At 49.2% G+C, this 16,892-nt stretch overlaps 1 protein-coding gene across 3 annotated transcripts in view; it reads left to right on the top strand.

Moving 5' to 3' along the window:
* Positions 1-15,758, top strand: part of AP1S1 (adaptor related protein complex 1 subunit sigma 1) — a 30,405-nt gene extending 14,647 nt beyond the window's left edge. Inside the window, exons 2-6 of one of the 3 annotated variants that reach the window (XR_010180441.1) lie at positions 4,328-4,506; positions 8,628-8,736; positions 10,238-10,375; positions 11,657-11,853; positions 13,512-15,758. Coding sequence is in view for 2 of the 3 variants with exons in the window: in XM_063930939.1 (XP_063787009.1) it covers positions 4,328-4,506; positions 8,628-8,736; positions 10,238-10,375; positions 11,657-11,704 (474 nt within the window). In the remaining variant the exon portion in view is untranslated. Of the gene's footprint in view, positions 1-4,327; positions 4,507-8,627; positions 8,737-10,237; positions 10,376-11,656; positions 12,340-13,511 lie in introns of those variants that run through there. The other 2 variants (XM_063930940.1, XM_063930939.1) reach the window with 2 other exon arrangements.
* Positions 15,759-16,892: the final 1,134 nt, after the last annotated feature.

Raw genomic sequence — 16,892 nt, 5'->3', positions numbered from 1 at the left:
AGACCCACAGGCAATAGCTGTGGACGCTCTGGTAACACCATGGGTGTACCAGTCAGTATATGTGTTCCCTCCTCTGCCTCTCATACCAAAGGTACTGAGAATTATACGGAAAAGAGGAGTAAGAACAATACTGGTAGCTCCGGACTGGCCAAGAAGAACTTGGTACCCGGAACTTCAAGAGATGCTCACGGAGGATCCGTGGCCTTTACCTCTAAGAAAGGATCTGCTTCAGCAGGGACCTTGTATGTTCCAAGACTTACCGCGACTGCGTTTGACGGCATGGCGGTTGAACGCCGGATTCTAAAAGAAAAGGGCATTCCTGAGGAAGTTATTCCTACTTTAATTAAAGCCAGGAAAGATGTGACCGCACAACATTATCACCGCATTTGGAGAAAATATGTTGCGTGGTGTGAGGCCAAGAAGGCTCCAACGGAAGAATTTCAATTGGGTCGATTCTTACATTTCCTGCAATCAGGATTGTCTATGGGCCTAAAATTAGGGTCCATTAAAGTTCAAATTTCGGCCTTATCAATTTTCTTCCAGAAAGAATTGGCGTCAGTGCCTGAAGTACAAACTTTTGTAAAAGGTGTACTACATATACAACCCCCAATAGTGCCTCCAGTGGCACCGTGGGATTTGAACGTGGTTCTAAATTTTCTCAAATCTCATTGGTTTGAGCCTTTAAAATCAGTAGATTTAAAATACCTTACATGGAAGGTAACCATGTTATTGGCCCTGGCTTCAGCCAGGAGAGTGTCAGAATTGGCGGCTTTGTCGTACAAGAGCCCATATCTGATTTTCCATTCGGACAGGGCAGAATTGCGGACACGTCCTCAATTTCTCCCTAAGGTGGTTTCGGCTTTTCACTTGAACCAGCCTATTGTGGTGCCTGCGGCGACTAGCGACTTGGAGGACTCCAAGTTACTGGACGTTGTCAGAGCATTGAAAATATATATTTCAAGGACAGCTGGAGTCAGAAAATCTGACTCGTTGTTTATATTGTATGCACCCAACAAGATGGGTGCTCCTGCGTCTAAACAGACGATTGCACGTTGGATATGTAGCACAATCCAACTTGCACATTCTGTGGCAGGCCTGCCACAGCCTAAATCTGTAAAGGCCCACTCCACAAGGAAAGTGGGCTCATCCTGGGCGGCTGCCCGAGGGGTCTCGGCATTACAACTTTGCCGAGCAGCTACGTGGTCAGGGGAGAACACGTTTGTAAAATTTTACAAATTTGATACTCTGGCTAAGGAGGACCTGGAGTTCTCTCATTCGGTGCTGCAGAGTCATCCGCACTCTCCCGCCCGTTTGGGAGCTTTGGTATAATCCCCATGGTCCTGACGGAGTCCCCAGCATCCACTAGGACGTTAGAGAAAATAAGATTTTACTTACCGATAAATCTATTTCTCGTAGTCCGTAGTGGATGCTGGGCGCCCATCCCAAGTGCGGATTGTCTGCAATGTTTGTACATAGTTATTGTTACAAAAATCGGGTTATTACTATTGTTGTGAGCCATCTTTTTAGAGGCTACTTCGTTTTGTTATCATACTGTTAACTGGGTTCAGATCACAAGTTGTACGGTGTGATTGGTGTGGCTGGTATGAGTCTTACCCGGGATTCAAGATCCTTCCTTATTGTGTACGCTCGTCCGGGCACAGTACCTAACTGAGGCTTGGAGGAGGGTCATAGGGGGAGGAGCCAGTACACACCATGTGACCTAAAAGGCTTTTTAGATGTGCCCTGTCTCCTGCGGAGCCCGCTATCCCCATGGTCCTGACGGAGTCCCCAGCATCCACTACGGACTACGAGAAATAGATTTATCGGTAAGTAAAATCTTATTTTTTCCAGGTCGAGAGACCCTCAAGCAAATAGCAGTGGACGCCCTAGTGACACCGTGGGTGTTTCGGTCAGTGTACGTGTTTCCTCCGCTTCCACTCATTCCAAAAGTGATAAACATCATAAGAAGAACAAAGGTTCAAGCGATCCTCATTGTTCCAGACTGGCCAAGAAGGGCTTGGTATCCAGAGCTTCAGGAATTACTCATAGGAGATCCCTGGCCTCTTTCCCTGAGGGAGGATCTGTTACAGCAGGGGCCGTGCGTGTTCCAAGACTTACCGCGGCTTCGTTTGACGGCTTGGAGGTTGAACGCCGGATTCTAGCCCGAAAGGGTATTCCCAAGGAAGTCATCCCCACTCTTATTCAGGCCAGGAAAGGAGTAACGTCTACACATTACCACCGTATTTGGAGAAAGTACGTGTCTTGGTGTAAATCCAAGAAGGCTCCTACGGAAGCATTTCAGTTAGGACGGTTTCTCCATTTTCTACAAGCCGGTGTGGATGCGGGCCTAAAGTTGGGCTCAATTAAAGTTCAAGTTTCAGCTTTATCGGTTTTCTTCCAAAGACAATTGGCCTCCCTTCCAGAAGTTCAGACCTTCGTGAAAGGTGTATTGCACATCCAACCTCCTTTTGTGCCCCCTGTGGCACCATGGGATCTTAACGTGGTGTTGCAGTTCCTTCAATCTCATTGGTTTGAACCTTTACAGAAGGTAGAGTTGAAATTCCTTACTTGGAAAGTGGTCATGCTGTTGGCCTTGGCATCCGCAAGGCGGGTGTCTGAATTGGCGGCCTTGTCTGACAAGAGCCCTTATTTGATCTTCCATGAAGATAGAGCAGAATTGAGGACTCGTCAGCAGTTTCTGCCGAAAGTGGTATCATTGTTCCATTTGAACCAACCTATTGTGGTGCCAGTGGCTACTGACGCCTTGCTGGAATCGAAGCTTCTCGATGTATTAAGAGCTTTGAAAATTTATGTCGCCAGAACGGCTCAGTTTAGGAAAACAGAGGCTCTGTTTGTCTTTTATGCTCACAATGAAATTGGGCCTCCTGCTTCCAAGCAGACTATTGAGCGCTGGATCTGTCATACGGTTCAGCAGGCTCATTCTACGGCTGGGTTGCTGTTACCGAAATCGGTGAAGGCCCATTCTGCCAGAAAGGTGGGCAGCTACTTGGTTGGGTTCAAACACCCGCACTCTCCTGCCCATTCTAGAGCTTTGGTATAAACCCCATGGTTCTTGATGTGACCCCAGCATCCTCTAGGACGTATGAGAAAATAGGATTTTAATACCTACCGGTAAATCCTTTTCTCTTAGTCCATAGAGGATGCTGGGCGCCCGTCCCAGTGCGTACTGTATCTGCAGTTATTAGTTGTGGTTGCACACGTTGTGTTACGTTTATAGTCAGCCTGTTGCTGATGTGGTTCATGCCGTTGACTTGCGTTGTGTTAAATGCCACGTTGTACGGCGTGCTTGAGGTGTGAACTGGTATGTATCTCACCTTAGTTTAACAATAAATCCTTTTCCTCGAAATGTCCGTCTCACTGGGCACAGTTCCTATAACTGGAGTCTGGAGGAGGGGCATAGAGGGAGGAGCCAGTTCACACCCTTTTGAAAGTCTTAAAGTGCCCATGTCTCCTGTGGATCCCGTCTATACCCCATGGTTCTTGATGTGACCCCAGCATCCTCTAAGGACTAAGAGAAAAGGATTTACCGGTAGGTATTAAAATCCTATTTCCCAATGATCATCCAATAAAGTGGCACCATCCACACAAATGCTCATGTCCCGCGTCATCCCTACGTGACCTTACACAAGAGGCGCTATAGTCACACCAAGCTGTATGCACTAGCCACTTGTTGAACAGTCCTAGGGGGTCATTCCGACCTGATCGCACGCTAGGTTTTTTCGCTGCGATCAGGTCAGAACTGCGCATGCATATGCACCGCAATGCGCAGGTGCGTCGTACGGGTGCAAAGCGGATCGTTTGCTGAGCGATGGATTTTACGAAGAATCCATTCGCACAGCCGATCGCAAGGAGATTGACAGGAAGACGGCGTTTGTGGGTTGGCAACTGATCGTTTTCTGGGAGTGGTTGGAAAAACGCAGGCGTGTCCAAGCGTTTGCAGGGCGGGTCTCTGACGTCAATTCCGGGCAAGAACAGGCTGAAGTGATCGCAGCGGCTGAGTAAGTTCTGAGCTACTCAGAAACTGCACAAAACTTTTTTTAGTACCGCTCGGCTGCACATGTGATCGCACACTTGCAAAGCGGAAATGCACTCTCCTATAGGCGCCGACTATTTGTTCGCAGCGCTGCAAAAAATAGCTAGCGAGCGCTCAACTCGGAATGACCACCCTAATGCGCTTTTGCAATGGGAAATAAAATCGCAGAAAACAACTAAGCCGCAGTGCTTCAGGTTAGCCAGAAGGGGGAGCTCCTCTTGCATTGATGCATCATCTCTGTGTAACCCAACATGTTTTGCTCTCTCCCCGCAGATGCGGTTTATGCTGCTGTTCAGCCGGCAGGGGAAGCTGCGCTTGCAGAAATGGTACGTTGCCACTTCCGAGCGGGAAAAAAAGAAGCTGGTGCGAGATTTAATGCAGACGGTGCTCAGCCGCAAACCCAAGATGTGCAGCTTCCTGGAGTGGAAGGATCTTAAGGTGGTCTACAAAAGGTGAGATCCCCCCCCCCCCCCCCCCTTCAGCGAAAGGGCATTTAACAGGTATTTAACTACATATCGCCCTCTCTGCATCCAAAGATCCCGAGGTCCACAGTCGGGGTGGAGGCTCAATTCCGATCTTAGTCTGTAACACTGATCATAAATGGTCCACTTGTTGTGGGCAAAAGTGAATATAAGGTGTGTGTTGCAGAGGAGATGGCTGCAACTTTGTGTAAGGGTTGTGTCCGTACCGCGGGGTTTGTTCATATCTCCTCGTTCCTGAAATAGTGATTGTTTGAGGCTTGAGACATGAAACATGTAGACGTCTAAGCTGCAATCTCTGAGCACATGTGTAAAGGTGCATACACACTTCCTGAGAAAATGAACGACGTCGCTCATTTTCATCCTTCCTGGGCGATGCCGTTCACTTTCTCGGCAAGTGTGTAAGCCGGCAACGAAGAGCGATACGTAGCCCCGTGGGTCGTTAACGAACCTCGCTGTCGGCCGTGCATGCTGCTCAATTTGGACTGTCGTCCAAGAGCTTCCTGCCCAGCCATGACGTGACTCCACTGAGCGATATGGTCGTCCTATCGCTCAGCGTGTACGCACTGCCGCCGACCGCCCGGCCCGGGAGGGGAAACACTAGGAGACGTCGCTCAGAGCACGTCGCCTAGTGTGTACCCACCATAAGTTACTGGGAGAGGCTTAAGGGGGAAAGTTGGTTTTGGGGGCCACTTATCTTATTGTGTGTACCTCTATATCTGTGCATGCCCCTGTATCTGACCATATAAGCAGTAGTGCTACACAGTAGTATAGATACGGCGCTGGACAGCCCTCGCCATTGCAGGGCAGAGGAAGGGGAACCCTGCAGCCTGGCTGTCTGATCTCTGCTCATGGAATTGATCTGGCAAGTTGGTTCCTTCGGGGACAGAGCAATGTAAAATGGCCGCTCTGAGGTTCCACTGGGGAGTCTGTCACTTAGATGGAAAAAATCTCTGGGAGACAGGAGAGGAATAACATCCTGAGTGGGAGATGTAACGCCATGACCCAGCTGCACACATATGAGACATGTTTACATCTCCCCAGGCTCCATCCTCTATCCCCAGCCCTTCATGCCAGGCAATGCGGTATTGGGGACCATCATTCTGCTGGTTGGCATTTACTTGGTACAAAAGGGGTTAATGAAAGCATTGCCCTTTTCTATTTTGGGCTTGAACACATCGGGAAGCAGCGGCTTTTGCAAGTAAATGTGGGAAGCTCGATGGGTGTACACACAAGTTGCCATTTGCACAGGAGGAATACAGCTTTATAAGTATCCCTCTAGTATCCTCTTCCAGATTCCGTGGTTTGGACCTGTGTCTACTCTGGACAGAGACATCGACAGTTGTGTAATATAGGACCTAATTCAGGTTGGATCGCAATCCAACCGCAATAATTGCAATGACTATGCGGGAGCAACGCTCCGTTTCCAAGGCAGACACCAAGCATTGCGGGGTGTGTTGGCGGCGTTATCGGGGTGGCTGCGTGACGTTACACGCTGCTGCGCCGATCAAAAAGATGGTGGGGCCACCTGCCGTCATAGCCAGGCTGCGCCGGCAGGAGGTTTACCTAATTTCTGTGACTGCGCACTTTATTGCGGCGCAATCACAATTAGTGGTGGGGTGGGGTGTGGCGTTTAGCATGCTGGAAGGCCTTGCCCTGCGGTGGGCGACCCTCAGCATCCGAGTCAAAGGATTGCAAATTCTGCTACAAAGCAGAATTTGCAATCCTTACTGAAAAGGGTTCATATTCCGAGTTTTAGGGACCGGAGTGTTAGCTGCTAAATGTAAAGCAGACATTGGTCAGTAGGCTGGGTTTGCCTTACAGCTAATTGCCACTTTAAATTAGGTGGAGAACTGTCTGAAAGCACGTCGGTTCCTACCGCTCGGATCCTATCACATGAACCCCTGAGACGCATTTACGACAAACCCACAGCGCAAGGTACGTCCAATCGGAAGGAAATCCTGCGTGGATATGCCGGGCCTGAAGGGGGGTGCACGTGGGTGAGCATTACTCTGCCTAGTCAGGCGGGGGAGGGCGTGGCGCTCGTGCCCCTCGGTTTGTACTGCAGAGGAAAATCTAGGTCCTGCACAGCGTTACCCTCCTTGCATACAGACCTGATTTTCCACCTGCTCCAAGGGGCGTATGCCAGGCCTCATTTATGTTAGTGGGGCACCTGCTGGTGATGTGTAATAATGGCAGCCCTGATGTACCCTCTCAGGATTCATTTTATACATTAATCTAAGTAGCGCAGTAACGAGAGACTTGATATGAATAATGGGGGTCACCATAAGCTGAACGTAGGCCGAACTTACCCAGAAACCCCCACATGTAGGTGCATCCCCTTTCACAGCGCAGCTTCCTATGACCTAAAGTTTAAAGGGCAGCTCCACGTTTACTAGAATTGTCATTGTGATGTGGTCGGAGTTGCTATCCTTCCTCGTAAGCAGCAGTGATATCGCTGTACGGTGACGCCGCAGGAGGCGTCTATTACAAGCAGACGCCTCCTGCTGCAGCAGTGTTCCTAAGACGCAGCATCGGATCAGTCACTCATCAGGCGGCTCGCGGCACCCATGGTGACTCGCACGCCGCCCCGTCACAGAGACGAGGAAATCTTTGTGCAGCCACGGAGATCCCTGGCCTCTTCGCTCCCCCTAAACACCGCCACCCCCCTGGGCTGTTTCCTGCATTGCAGCCAAACGCATAACGGGTCCTTACATGCGCAAAGTACCGATAATTAATTAGTGCTTTGCGCTGCACAATGCAACTCCAACCACATCTCAATAATCCCCCCTATGTTCCCCATGTACAATCATTAGGCCGGGGTCTGTCTTCATATTATTTAGTAACGGATCCATTAAAGGTATTGGGGCTGATATGCCGGCGTTCGGGGGTGCAGGTGGCCAGAATACCGACCGCGGCATACCGATGGTTAGGATCCGGTAAGTATGTAACCCTACCTTCATGGACATTTCTTGGGGGTGGCTCTCTTCAGCCAGCATTTCAGGTGGTGTGACGGTGTCAGGGACTGCGTCGGAAGGCGCAGTTCCTCCGGTAGTGGCGGCCATGTTCCGTTGGATGTCTTGAGCAATCAGAGGCTTGCTGTGACGTCCAATGGTGCGATTATTTGGCACTGCAGCGGATTAGAGCCTCAGCCGGTGGGAGTCTCTGTAGACGGCTCTACGCCGGTTGCAGCATCAGCATAAAGTTGCAACAGCGGCTGCAACAAACGTTGCAGCCACTCCGGCATCAGTCCACGCCCACAGTGACTGGCTGCTGGACCGTTTTGCTGTTGCAGAAATACAGAGAGCATTGGTTAATTTACACACGTGGACAGTGACGTCACACAAGCTTTAATCTCCACTTTTTCCTTTACACTTTCTTAAAGATGTGAGTGAAGCCGTCTAATGTCATGGAGTGAGGAGGGTAACCGAGCTTCAGTTTGGACGTCAGGGTGACAATGGTCAATTTTACCTTTTATAGTCAATGTCGGGAGATTAGAGTTTGGTGGTACCACGGGAATGCAGCCACGCAAGATACCAGTGTGACAAAACCCTCAGACTAGTTACTGCTGTTTTTGTCCTGAGATAGAACTTGTTAAGATCACCCGGTGCCCATTGTGGTTTGTCACTTAAACCCCTTATGCCCTCCAAAACATTCTTGCCCATATTAGGGGCTTAGCTTTGCTGCCTCACAGTGCTTGGGGTCCTAACTTCAACGCCCAACCAGGGCTGTATCTGTGTGGAGTTTGTATGTTCCTCCCGTACACCAGAATCAGACTTGGGTAGCTTAATTAGTGCATGTTGGGGTGGCTGGGTCAGAGGACCTGCAAATGACTGCTAAGAAGGGTCCAGACACATCCCCATTTACTTACTCTGCCATCTAACAACATGTTTCTCCTGTGCTGAGCAGAATAATGCAATGAAAAGCATATGGCTCTAGCACATAGCACACAGGACACGTACGTCTATGATCTGCTCCCGAGCCCACCTCATGGATAAGACAGAAACTATATACAGTATATCCAGAGCCCCCTGCTCCTGCGCTCCCCTCTCCCGCTCCGTGTCTGCTCTGTAACTCGGATTTGTCTCTCCTAGATACGCCAGCCTGTATTTCTGTTGTGCTGTGGAAGATCATGATAATGAGTTGCTGACCCTGGAGCTAATCCACCGATACGTGGAGCTGCTGGACAAATATTTTGGCAGCGTAAGTATTATCTGTAGGACACTGTTTGCTAGAGGGCAGCGGTGGGGTATTGGGGGGGGGGGGGGGGGGATCAGGGACGGTGCATGGAGCACGCCGGCTTGTGATTTTTACCCTCCCCTGTTTACTTTACCAGCCCCGACTACAGGTATTAGCCCCTGATCTGCTAATTAGGTTTAATAGAGATCACAGGCTGCGACTAATCCTCCCAGTTAGGGGTGTTAAGTAGTTTTTCACGTGTAGCTTTCATTCTGTTTGCAGCCGTGTCTCCCCGCGCTTCTCTCCCATCATACTAATGATAATGTATCCAGTGTTCCTCTGTGAACTGCGTCTGTGCATTAATTGTGCTTGGACATTCACGTCAGAGTGGTAGCTCTGCAACCCGCCCGTCCGTTCATTAATATCCTTCTGTCGTCTACTTGCCCGGTCTCCTGTCAGTCACCCATTATGTCACATTTATACGTCACCCTTTTGCATAAGGCTTTCAACTCTTTGACAGGTTTTCGTGTGCCTACTTCTTGGTGCCCACCCCGATCCTAATTCAGGTGCGGTTCTGTAAAGCACAGCTGCTGCTTCCTGGGAAGCCGCAGCCATGCTTGCATATAGCAATGCAATATGTGGTGTCTGGTATAAATGGACGCCTTCTGCGTGCGTGTGTGACTCACTGCTGCGTCCGAAGATCACTCTGCGACACCATTGGCTGGCTGAGTAACCGTGAGGTTGCGCAGACCGGCCGGCGCTGAGGCCAGGAGACCCTGGCCCCCCTGCGCTCCCACAAAACGGAGACTATCACCGTCCCCTACCCCGCCCACAAACGGCGGCTGACTGTCATTCGCCTGACGTCTCCAGCCACCTTGCAAGCGGCGATGCAGGACCCATACTGTACATGCGCAGCGTTCCAAACATCGGTGCATTGCGACTTCTCAAGATTAGCAACCGGAGCTGAATCAGACCCACCTCGCCCCCCCACCGTCATCCGCTTGTACTGTCAGCATTCGCCTGCATTTTGCTCACTCACTCAGCACCATGCTGCCTGCCTGAAGTTTAGTTGAGGCGTAACTTGACGGCATGTCTGGCTAGCTCCGCTGCCTGCAACTTCTACTACTCCGCGCCGTCTCTGGGAGTATATTGCTCACTCATTCATTCCCCGTAGTCTGTACCTCTAGCCATCCAGCAGCTGCTTGCACTCCCTCTCTCTGCGTATTCTGCATAATCCTCTTGCCGTTAGAAGTATACGGCGGCTATGGTCGCCCACCCCGTCACTGCCTGTGCGTAGATTTCCCTAGGTGTGTGTGTGCGCAATTGCCCCCTGTCTGTGTCTCGTACGTCCGACAACCCATCCCTGTCTACAAGAACCCCACCGTCTTGCGCTTTCTCCGATTAACATGTCGCACACAGCCAACAGTGTCTGTATAGATATTTTTGGTCTCCCATGCTCCAAGTGGAATATTTAATTCGTTATGAATAAAGTATTTTACCCGCCCTCCTTCTCTTCTTTCTACAGGTGTGCGAGCTAGATATAATATTTAACTTTGAGAAGGCGTATTTCATCCTCGACGAGTTCCTGATGGGGGGTGAAATCCAGGACACCTCGAAGAAGAGCGTCCTGAAAGCGATAGAGCAATCGGACATGTTACAGGAGGTAGCGTAACACTCTCGTTTCTCCCTGCAGCTCTCTCTCTCTCTCTCTCTCTCTCTCTCTCTCTCTCTCTCTCTCTCTGCACGTTCCCCGTCTCCATTTGTTTCGCCCTCAGCTGTTTTAGTTTCTCCCTTTGTGTCTTCTTTGCTCACATTCCGCTCCCCCCCCCCTCCTTCCAATCTCCCCCCTTTCTCTGCAGTGGATGAATCACACATCTCTCCTGTCACAGCTCACTGACTCCCACCCACTCACTTTAATAGCAAGAAATTTCCACACTGGAGATAGTGGGAGGGAGGGAGATTGTGTGTGTGTGTGGCGGGGAGATTACGACCTGTGTAAGTAGAGGGGGGGAGTAATCGGAGGATGTGGGGGCAATGCATAAGCCCGGTGTACATGCGGCAGATTCGGGCGTGTGTGCTCCGTGATAGGGAGAAAGTGGGTGAACGAGATGATGAATGGGTGTTAGATGCGAAGGCAGCACAGCAGTAATGAGCCGACAAACGTGAAGGGGGGGGGGGGGGGGGGGGTGTTCGGAAGCGTGATGGAAAATTAGGGCAATAATGTAGATGTATAGGCAGTGATAAGTGGCAGTCAATGATGGATGGAGAAGTGAGAAGTTATTAATGATTAGGGGGCACAGAGGGAGCGGAAAGGAATTAGGCTTTAAAAGCTGATTATTAGGTGCAGCGGTACAGAATGTGCAGATGGACTGAAAAGAAGCAGATGCGAGTGACGAGATGGGGGGGGGGGGGGGGGTGTTTGGGCAAAGATTTGGGTAATAGGTGGCGCGGAGATTTTTTCATTTTTTTTTTTTTTCCTGTAGGGAAAATGAGAAGTTTTAGAGGGCGATTAGTAATGTAAAGGGAACTGTACGGCTGATAGAGAGGAAGCTGCACGTGGGGGGGGGGGGGGGTCGTTTCTGAGAGTTGGGAGTGATGGGGTGATTTAGTAAACGGCTTCAGAGGGAGCTGTTTTTGGCAGCCGGAGCTGAGCTACGACACAGAGCACATAATACAGCTAGCCCATGGGGTAAATTGGCCTATTAAGCTCAGTCACAGCGATGACGCGTTAATGCGTCTGCGTAGCGATTATGCTGAATTGAGGTGGGGACGGGCTGTAAGGTGACGCTCTCCGCTAGGAGTCTATTAGGAGTTGATGAAGAGTGAAGTACGCCGGAGTGTGCCAGGAATCAGTATAAGGGGGAATAATAAGTAACGGGGGGGGGGGGGCAGCGCTGCAGTGTGTGTGTCTCTCCTGTCTGACCCCCGCGCTCTCTCTCTGCAGGAAGATGAGTCACCGCGCAGCGTTCTAGAAGAGATGGGACTGGCTTGATGTACGGAGGACCCCCCACCACTACCAACACCACCTCTCCTTTTCTCTCCCACTCCAATCACCATTACATGAGTCACCGACCCCCCCCAACATTCCTCCTGTAGTCCCTGGTCTGCATGACCAGCGCACGCACTGACCACTGTCTGTAGGTATGTGTAGACGTGTGTCGCTGTGTCCGTAGCTGCTTGTCGCCAGCTCCCCGTACCTGACGGTTTCGAAAGCAAAGTGTAAGATAACAAAAAGGGACCAGTTGCACTTTTTGGGCTCGCGCACTTGTACGTGTGCCTTAGATGTAGATACTTTTTACTACATGATCATGTTTTGTACACATTCCGCGTCACAGGCTGTTGTGCCGCTGCACGCATCCTTTAACCCCCTGCTTGATTTGCACACACGGTGATGGGCACCTGTCTGTATGTTCCTGCGGTCTCCCTATCTGACAGCCCCTTCCCTACATACACATACACCCCCCCCAGACTCTTATCCCCACCCCATGCAGAGCTAGGGTGGCCTGAGAATCGCCTCCGTCACCGTGTAACGCGTCTCCCGTCGGCTGCCGTTGCAAGGGCCTCTCTCTCGCCCCCCCCCCCGTCCCTGCACAAAGTTCTGGAATAAACATGAGTGCTGCTACATGATCCCGGCGCTGGTTTCTGTCCTTGTACGTGACCGTATGGGAGTGCTGTGCGCTTGTCTGGGTTAAGGTTGTCTCGTTTGTGTACAGGGCTCGCTGAGGCCATACCCTGCAGTAAGGTGCGTGGGCATACAGTATGGATGTGAGTAGGGCGGGGGTTGCAGTAATTATAATATATATATTTAGGTGACCTTTTTGGGGCACCCTAAGCCAAATATGCGTGACATGGTAATCTAGCTGTTCGGTAGTAACTGTGGTCCCTTGCGCTATCCGGAAGATAGCCACAGCGTAGAGGTCGACATGACAGTCGACGCATGGTTTGATTTTTCTACATGTTTTCCCAACATTTGCTTAATTTACTATCCACGTGGACTACGACTGGCAATAGTAACCTGCCTGAAGCATGATGAGCCTGCGAGGGTATACGTTTCCACTGATTGTGGCTACATATTACCTAACATCCAAGATTTGACCTAAATCCTGAAAAATAGTGCGTCAACCTTTTTATTTGTCGCCCTTTTGTAACTGTTGACCATTTGGTGTAAACCAGTGTTCATGAGAATTTAGCCAATACATTTAGTAAAATGTGTGCCATCACTGAGGTAACGGTGGAGGCAGCCATTTTGCATGCTGAACAGAGTTCCCTGGTGATGTCACTTGGTGAGCGTTTTTGATTGGCTGCTGTGTATTGGTTAAGCCTACAAAATGGCTAACTTCAATGTAGAAGACTGATACACTCTAACAACATACAGTAACTCGCTTTTACTCCTGATTACACTACAGTGTTGGCGCAGGGATGTCCCTGCTGTTCACAGGACAAGTGTGTAACATGCAAGGAAGCTGAGTTACCCTTCGTATAAGTACGAACCTGCCTGTCGCTACCACAGGTCAGCAGCCCTCAGCGATAGTACTAGCTCCCACTGCATTGATGACTACATGTTAAAGGAGAAATTGTCATAAAAATTGTATGTCATATTATAGACGAGTTGGGTTTGGGTGACCAGCGGTACCATACCGATCACATAACCGCTTCCTTTATAGACTGAGTGATAAATGATTACAGAATAAATGTCGCTTTGAGCTGTAGGTGTCCGCATGTCCCTTGGCTTTGTCACTGTCTTATGCTACGGATAACATGTAATGTTGCTGTCACTCCTCCTCACGCTTTCTTCACAGAGTGACGGGCAGATAATGTGAGCAGACTCCCTTGTGTGACCAGATCACAAGAACCCCCTCTTCCCCCGGGGGGAGGAAGGGAGACCTAACTGATGTGCAAGGTTCCTGCAGAGACACTGTGGAGCTGCAGAGACAGCGTTTACAGACAAAATAACTAATCTGTTTTAATTGTTCTACGGGTCACCGGATGCAGCAAATGAGGTAGAAAAACACCCGTGTTTCTTCTTTATAGACCGTGTCTCTTTAAGCGAGGAAAAATGGTCTGCAACACAAATCACGACGGTGAGGATGTGGTTTGTTTATTGGTGACTCATTTGGATAATTTCAGAGGTAGGAAGGAATCGAGTGAATAAAATATGCTCTATGAAGATAACAAGCAATTTGCTTGCAGGCACATCAGACTATGGGGGGGGTCATTCCGAGTTGATCGCTCGCTACGGATTTTCGCAGCGCAGCGATCATGGCAGATCGGGGCTAATCTGCGAATGCGCAGGCGCGTCGTACGAGTACACAGTGGTTCGTTACCCAGCGATGGCTTCTACGACGATTCTGTTCGCACAGCCGGTCGCAAGGAGATTGACAGAAAGAGGGCGTTTGTGGGTGTCAACTGACTGTTTTCTGGGAGTGCTTGGAATAACGCAGGCGTTTGCTGAGTGAGTCTCTGACGTCGATTCCGGGAACAAAAACATTGAAGTGATCGCAAGGACTGAGTAAGTTCAGACCTACTCAGAAACTGCACAAAATGTTTTTGTACCGCTCGGCTGCACAGGCGTTCGCACACTTGCAAAGCGACAATACACTCCCCCCGTGGGCGGTGACTATGCATTTGCACGGCTGCTAAAAGTAGCTAGCGAGCGATCAACTCGGAATGAGGGCCTATGTACTACAGTTATTAGGATGGAGGACTGTAAGCCCACGGTTCCTTACGTCCAGTGCTAAAGCAGGGTCCATAGCCAGCGCGTATGTGGAAGTGCGAAAGTTTATTGTTCTTATTTTTTATTTTCCATGAAGCGTAAGCTTTTCTTCCAAAAGGGAAACAATGTAAACTGATGCTGAAATACGACAAAAGCAATGTTTGGCACAGAGGTGGCCATAAGTAAATGTGTGCGTGATTCCAAAAAGGGGGTTGTACCTTGCACCGAAGATAATAGTAGGTGAAATGTGCCGTGTTCTATTAGAATGATGCACAACACAAAAAAGTACAGATGTGTCATCTTACGTCTTTGTTGCAGTCGTACCAAACAGCCCCTGTTGGCACGCCAGTTCCCGTGAGACTGGTAGAGTTGGGTGTGTTTAATGATGACATTCTGCATGGTCGGGCAGCAGAGGGGAAGGCTTCAGCTAGCTCCACAATTATTGGCTCGATTTGCCAATAATCTGGAGATCGACGTGTTGTTTGGTGTAGGCGTGAGTGTTTAGGACAAACAACGATAGAACACCCAGAAACACTTGTCTTCGTTTATCTGATTGGTCAGACTTGCCACAAGATATCGGCCAAGAGGTCCCGATTTCATGCAGTGTGTGGGAATTCACGATAATCGGACATATTTTATACAGGTTTCTTGATTGCATCTTGCTCCTCGTGGGTGGACGTATGCACAATATCAATGCATGAGCCTGAAAAAAGGCAGATCTTTTAATACATATGTATTGTGTAGGCTGCTAATATCAGGCATTTCCACCACCAAAAATAATCATTCTGATTTGTCTGTTCGCTCATAAATCGCATAGTGTGTAGCTAGGGTTTGGCTCAGAATATTTATAGCAGCACAGAATATTTCAGGATTATTGGTTTTTGGTTTGTTTTTTGCAGATGATGTGGGAGTTTATGACCCATCCACCTGTGTAACTGTTAGGGATAATGGGTTAGTGTCATGGGGGTAAATTTACTAAGATGGGAGTTCTATTTAAGATTGGATGTTGCCCATAGCAACCAATCAGATTTCAGGTATTATCTTCTAGAAGGTGCTAGATAAATGAGAAGTAGAATCTGATTGGTTGCTATGGGCAACATCACATCTTAAAATAGAACTTCCATTTTAGTAAATTTACCCCATGGTGTGAGGAGGGGAACGGGAGCAAGTGGTCCGCCTCAGACTAGTTAGTATAAGCAACAGGACTGGTGTCAAGCCCTTATGGAATTCGCTCAAGAAACCTCTATATGATCATCCAATTTATCCTGCCTATAACTGAATCAAAGCATTGCAGCCGAGTCGTCAGGAAAATAAACTTTTACTTTGGTCTGTCTGCCTCCTCTCCTGCGTGATAAATGTCATTGCTTAAGACGTCGGCTGTGTTTCCTCATGCTGACAGTGGTCATGACGTCCCCCCCCCCCCCCCCCCTCCCTGCCCCAGGCGAGCGCAGTGTTCAGAGTTTAATGCAAAAGCATTTACTGTAGCTGTTTCCGCATCTTTTAAAGGGCAATCTTGTTATGCCACGGGGGACTCACTCTGGCAAGGCAGGTCCAGGTTGATTCATAGGAGATTTTAAATTAGCAGTTCTCGGTTACACAGGAGTCCTAAACGCCATTGCCGTTTTTAATTGAATTGTCTAACTAAAAGTTAAATTCAACATGTGAGTAGACGTCCTTTCACGTTACAGAAGTCCTGAGAGATTAATGGCTGTTTAAAGGGAACCCTGCAACTCTGAGAAGATCTTCTTTCCTTATGTGCAAGCTTTAAATAGCCTGGAACTGAATGAAATGTCCCGCACGTTGGGGATGATTCACATGTGGTTGGAGGAGGCATCGCTGCTGTTTACTTGGAAGCTGCAGCGATGCACAGATTATATTCTTATGCTATAAGTAGACACCTCCTGCAAGCATGTGTTATCCAGTGATCACCTGTGACTCCCATCGGCTGACTGAGTGACACAAGCCGGTCGCAGCAACTCCTACAAAGAGGCCAGGAAATCTCCACCGGAAGACAGAGACCCTGTCCTCAGCACTACCAGAAAACGGAGGCGATCCCTGCCCCCAAGCGGCAGTAGTCTTTCAATTCCCGACAGTCTGCAGCCGCAGTGCGTCCAACAGCACAGGAGCGGTACTATATAGCGAGGACGGTGCAAAAATCAGCTGTCATTTAACTAACACAGTCTCTGAAATCCCAGAACCTGTTTGGTGTCTTTGGGACGACTTCTCCAAGGCTTGATACATTTCCCCTATACTGAGAGGATTTTCATACCTCATTCCGAATAAGAGAAGACCTCTCTGACAACATAAAGGGAATTTTGGGAAAGATAACACAAGATAAAATGATTGCTGCCGTACTGAAACGTGCTGGCACCATCGCTGAAACTAGATCAAGTTCTGCTGCATGGCTGTCTATCCGCATCCTTAATATTCAGATTTGACACCTACAAAGGGAATAAAAAATGGTTAG

Source organism: Pseudophryne corroboree, chromosome 6 (genome assembly GCF_028390025.1).
Source record: "Pseudophryne corroboree isolate aPseCor3 chromosome 6, aPseCor3.hap2, whole genome shotgun sequence".
Taxonomy (NCBI): Eukaryota; Metazoa; Chordata; class Amphibia; order Anura; family Myobatrachidae; genus Pseudophryne; species Pseudophryne corroboree.
Note: the sequence above shows the minus strand (reverse complement) of the source record. Positions and strands in the feature narration are given on the sequence as shown.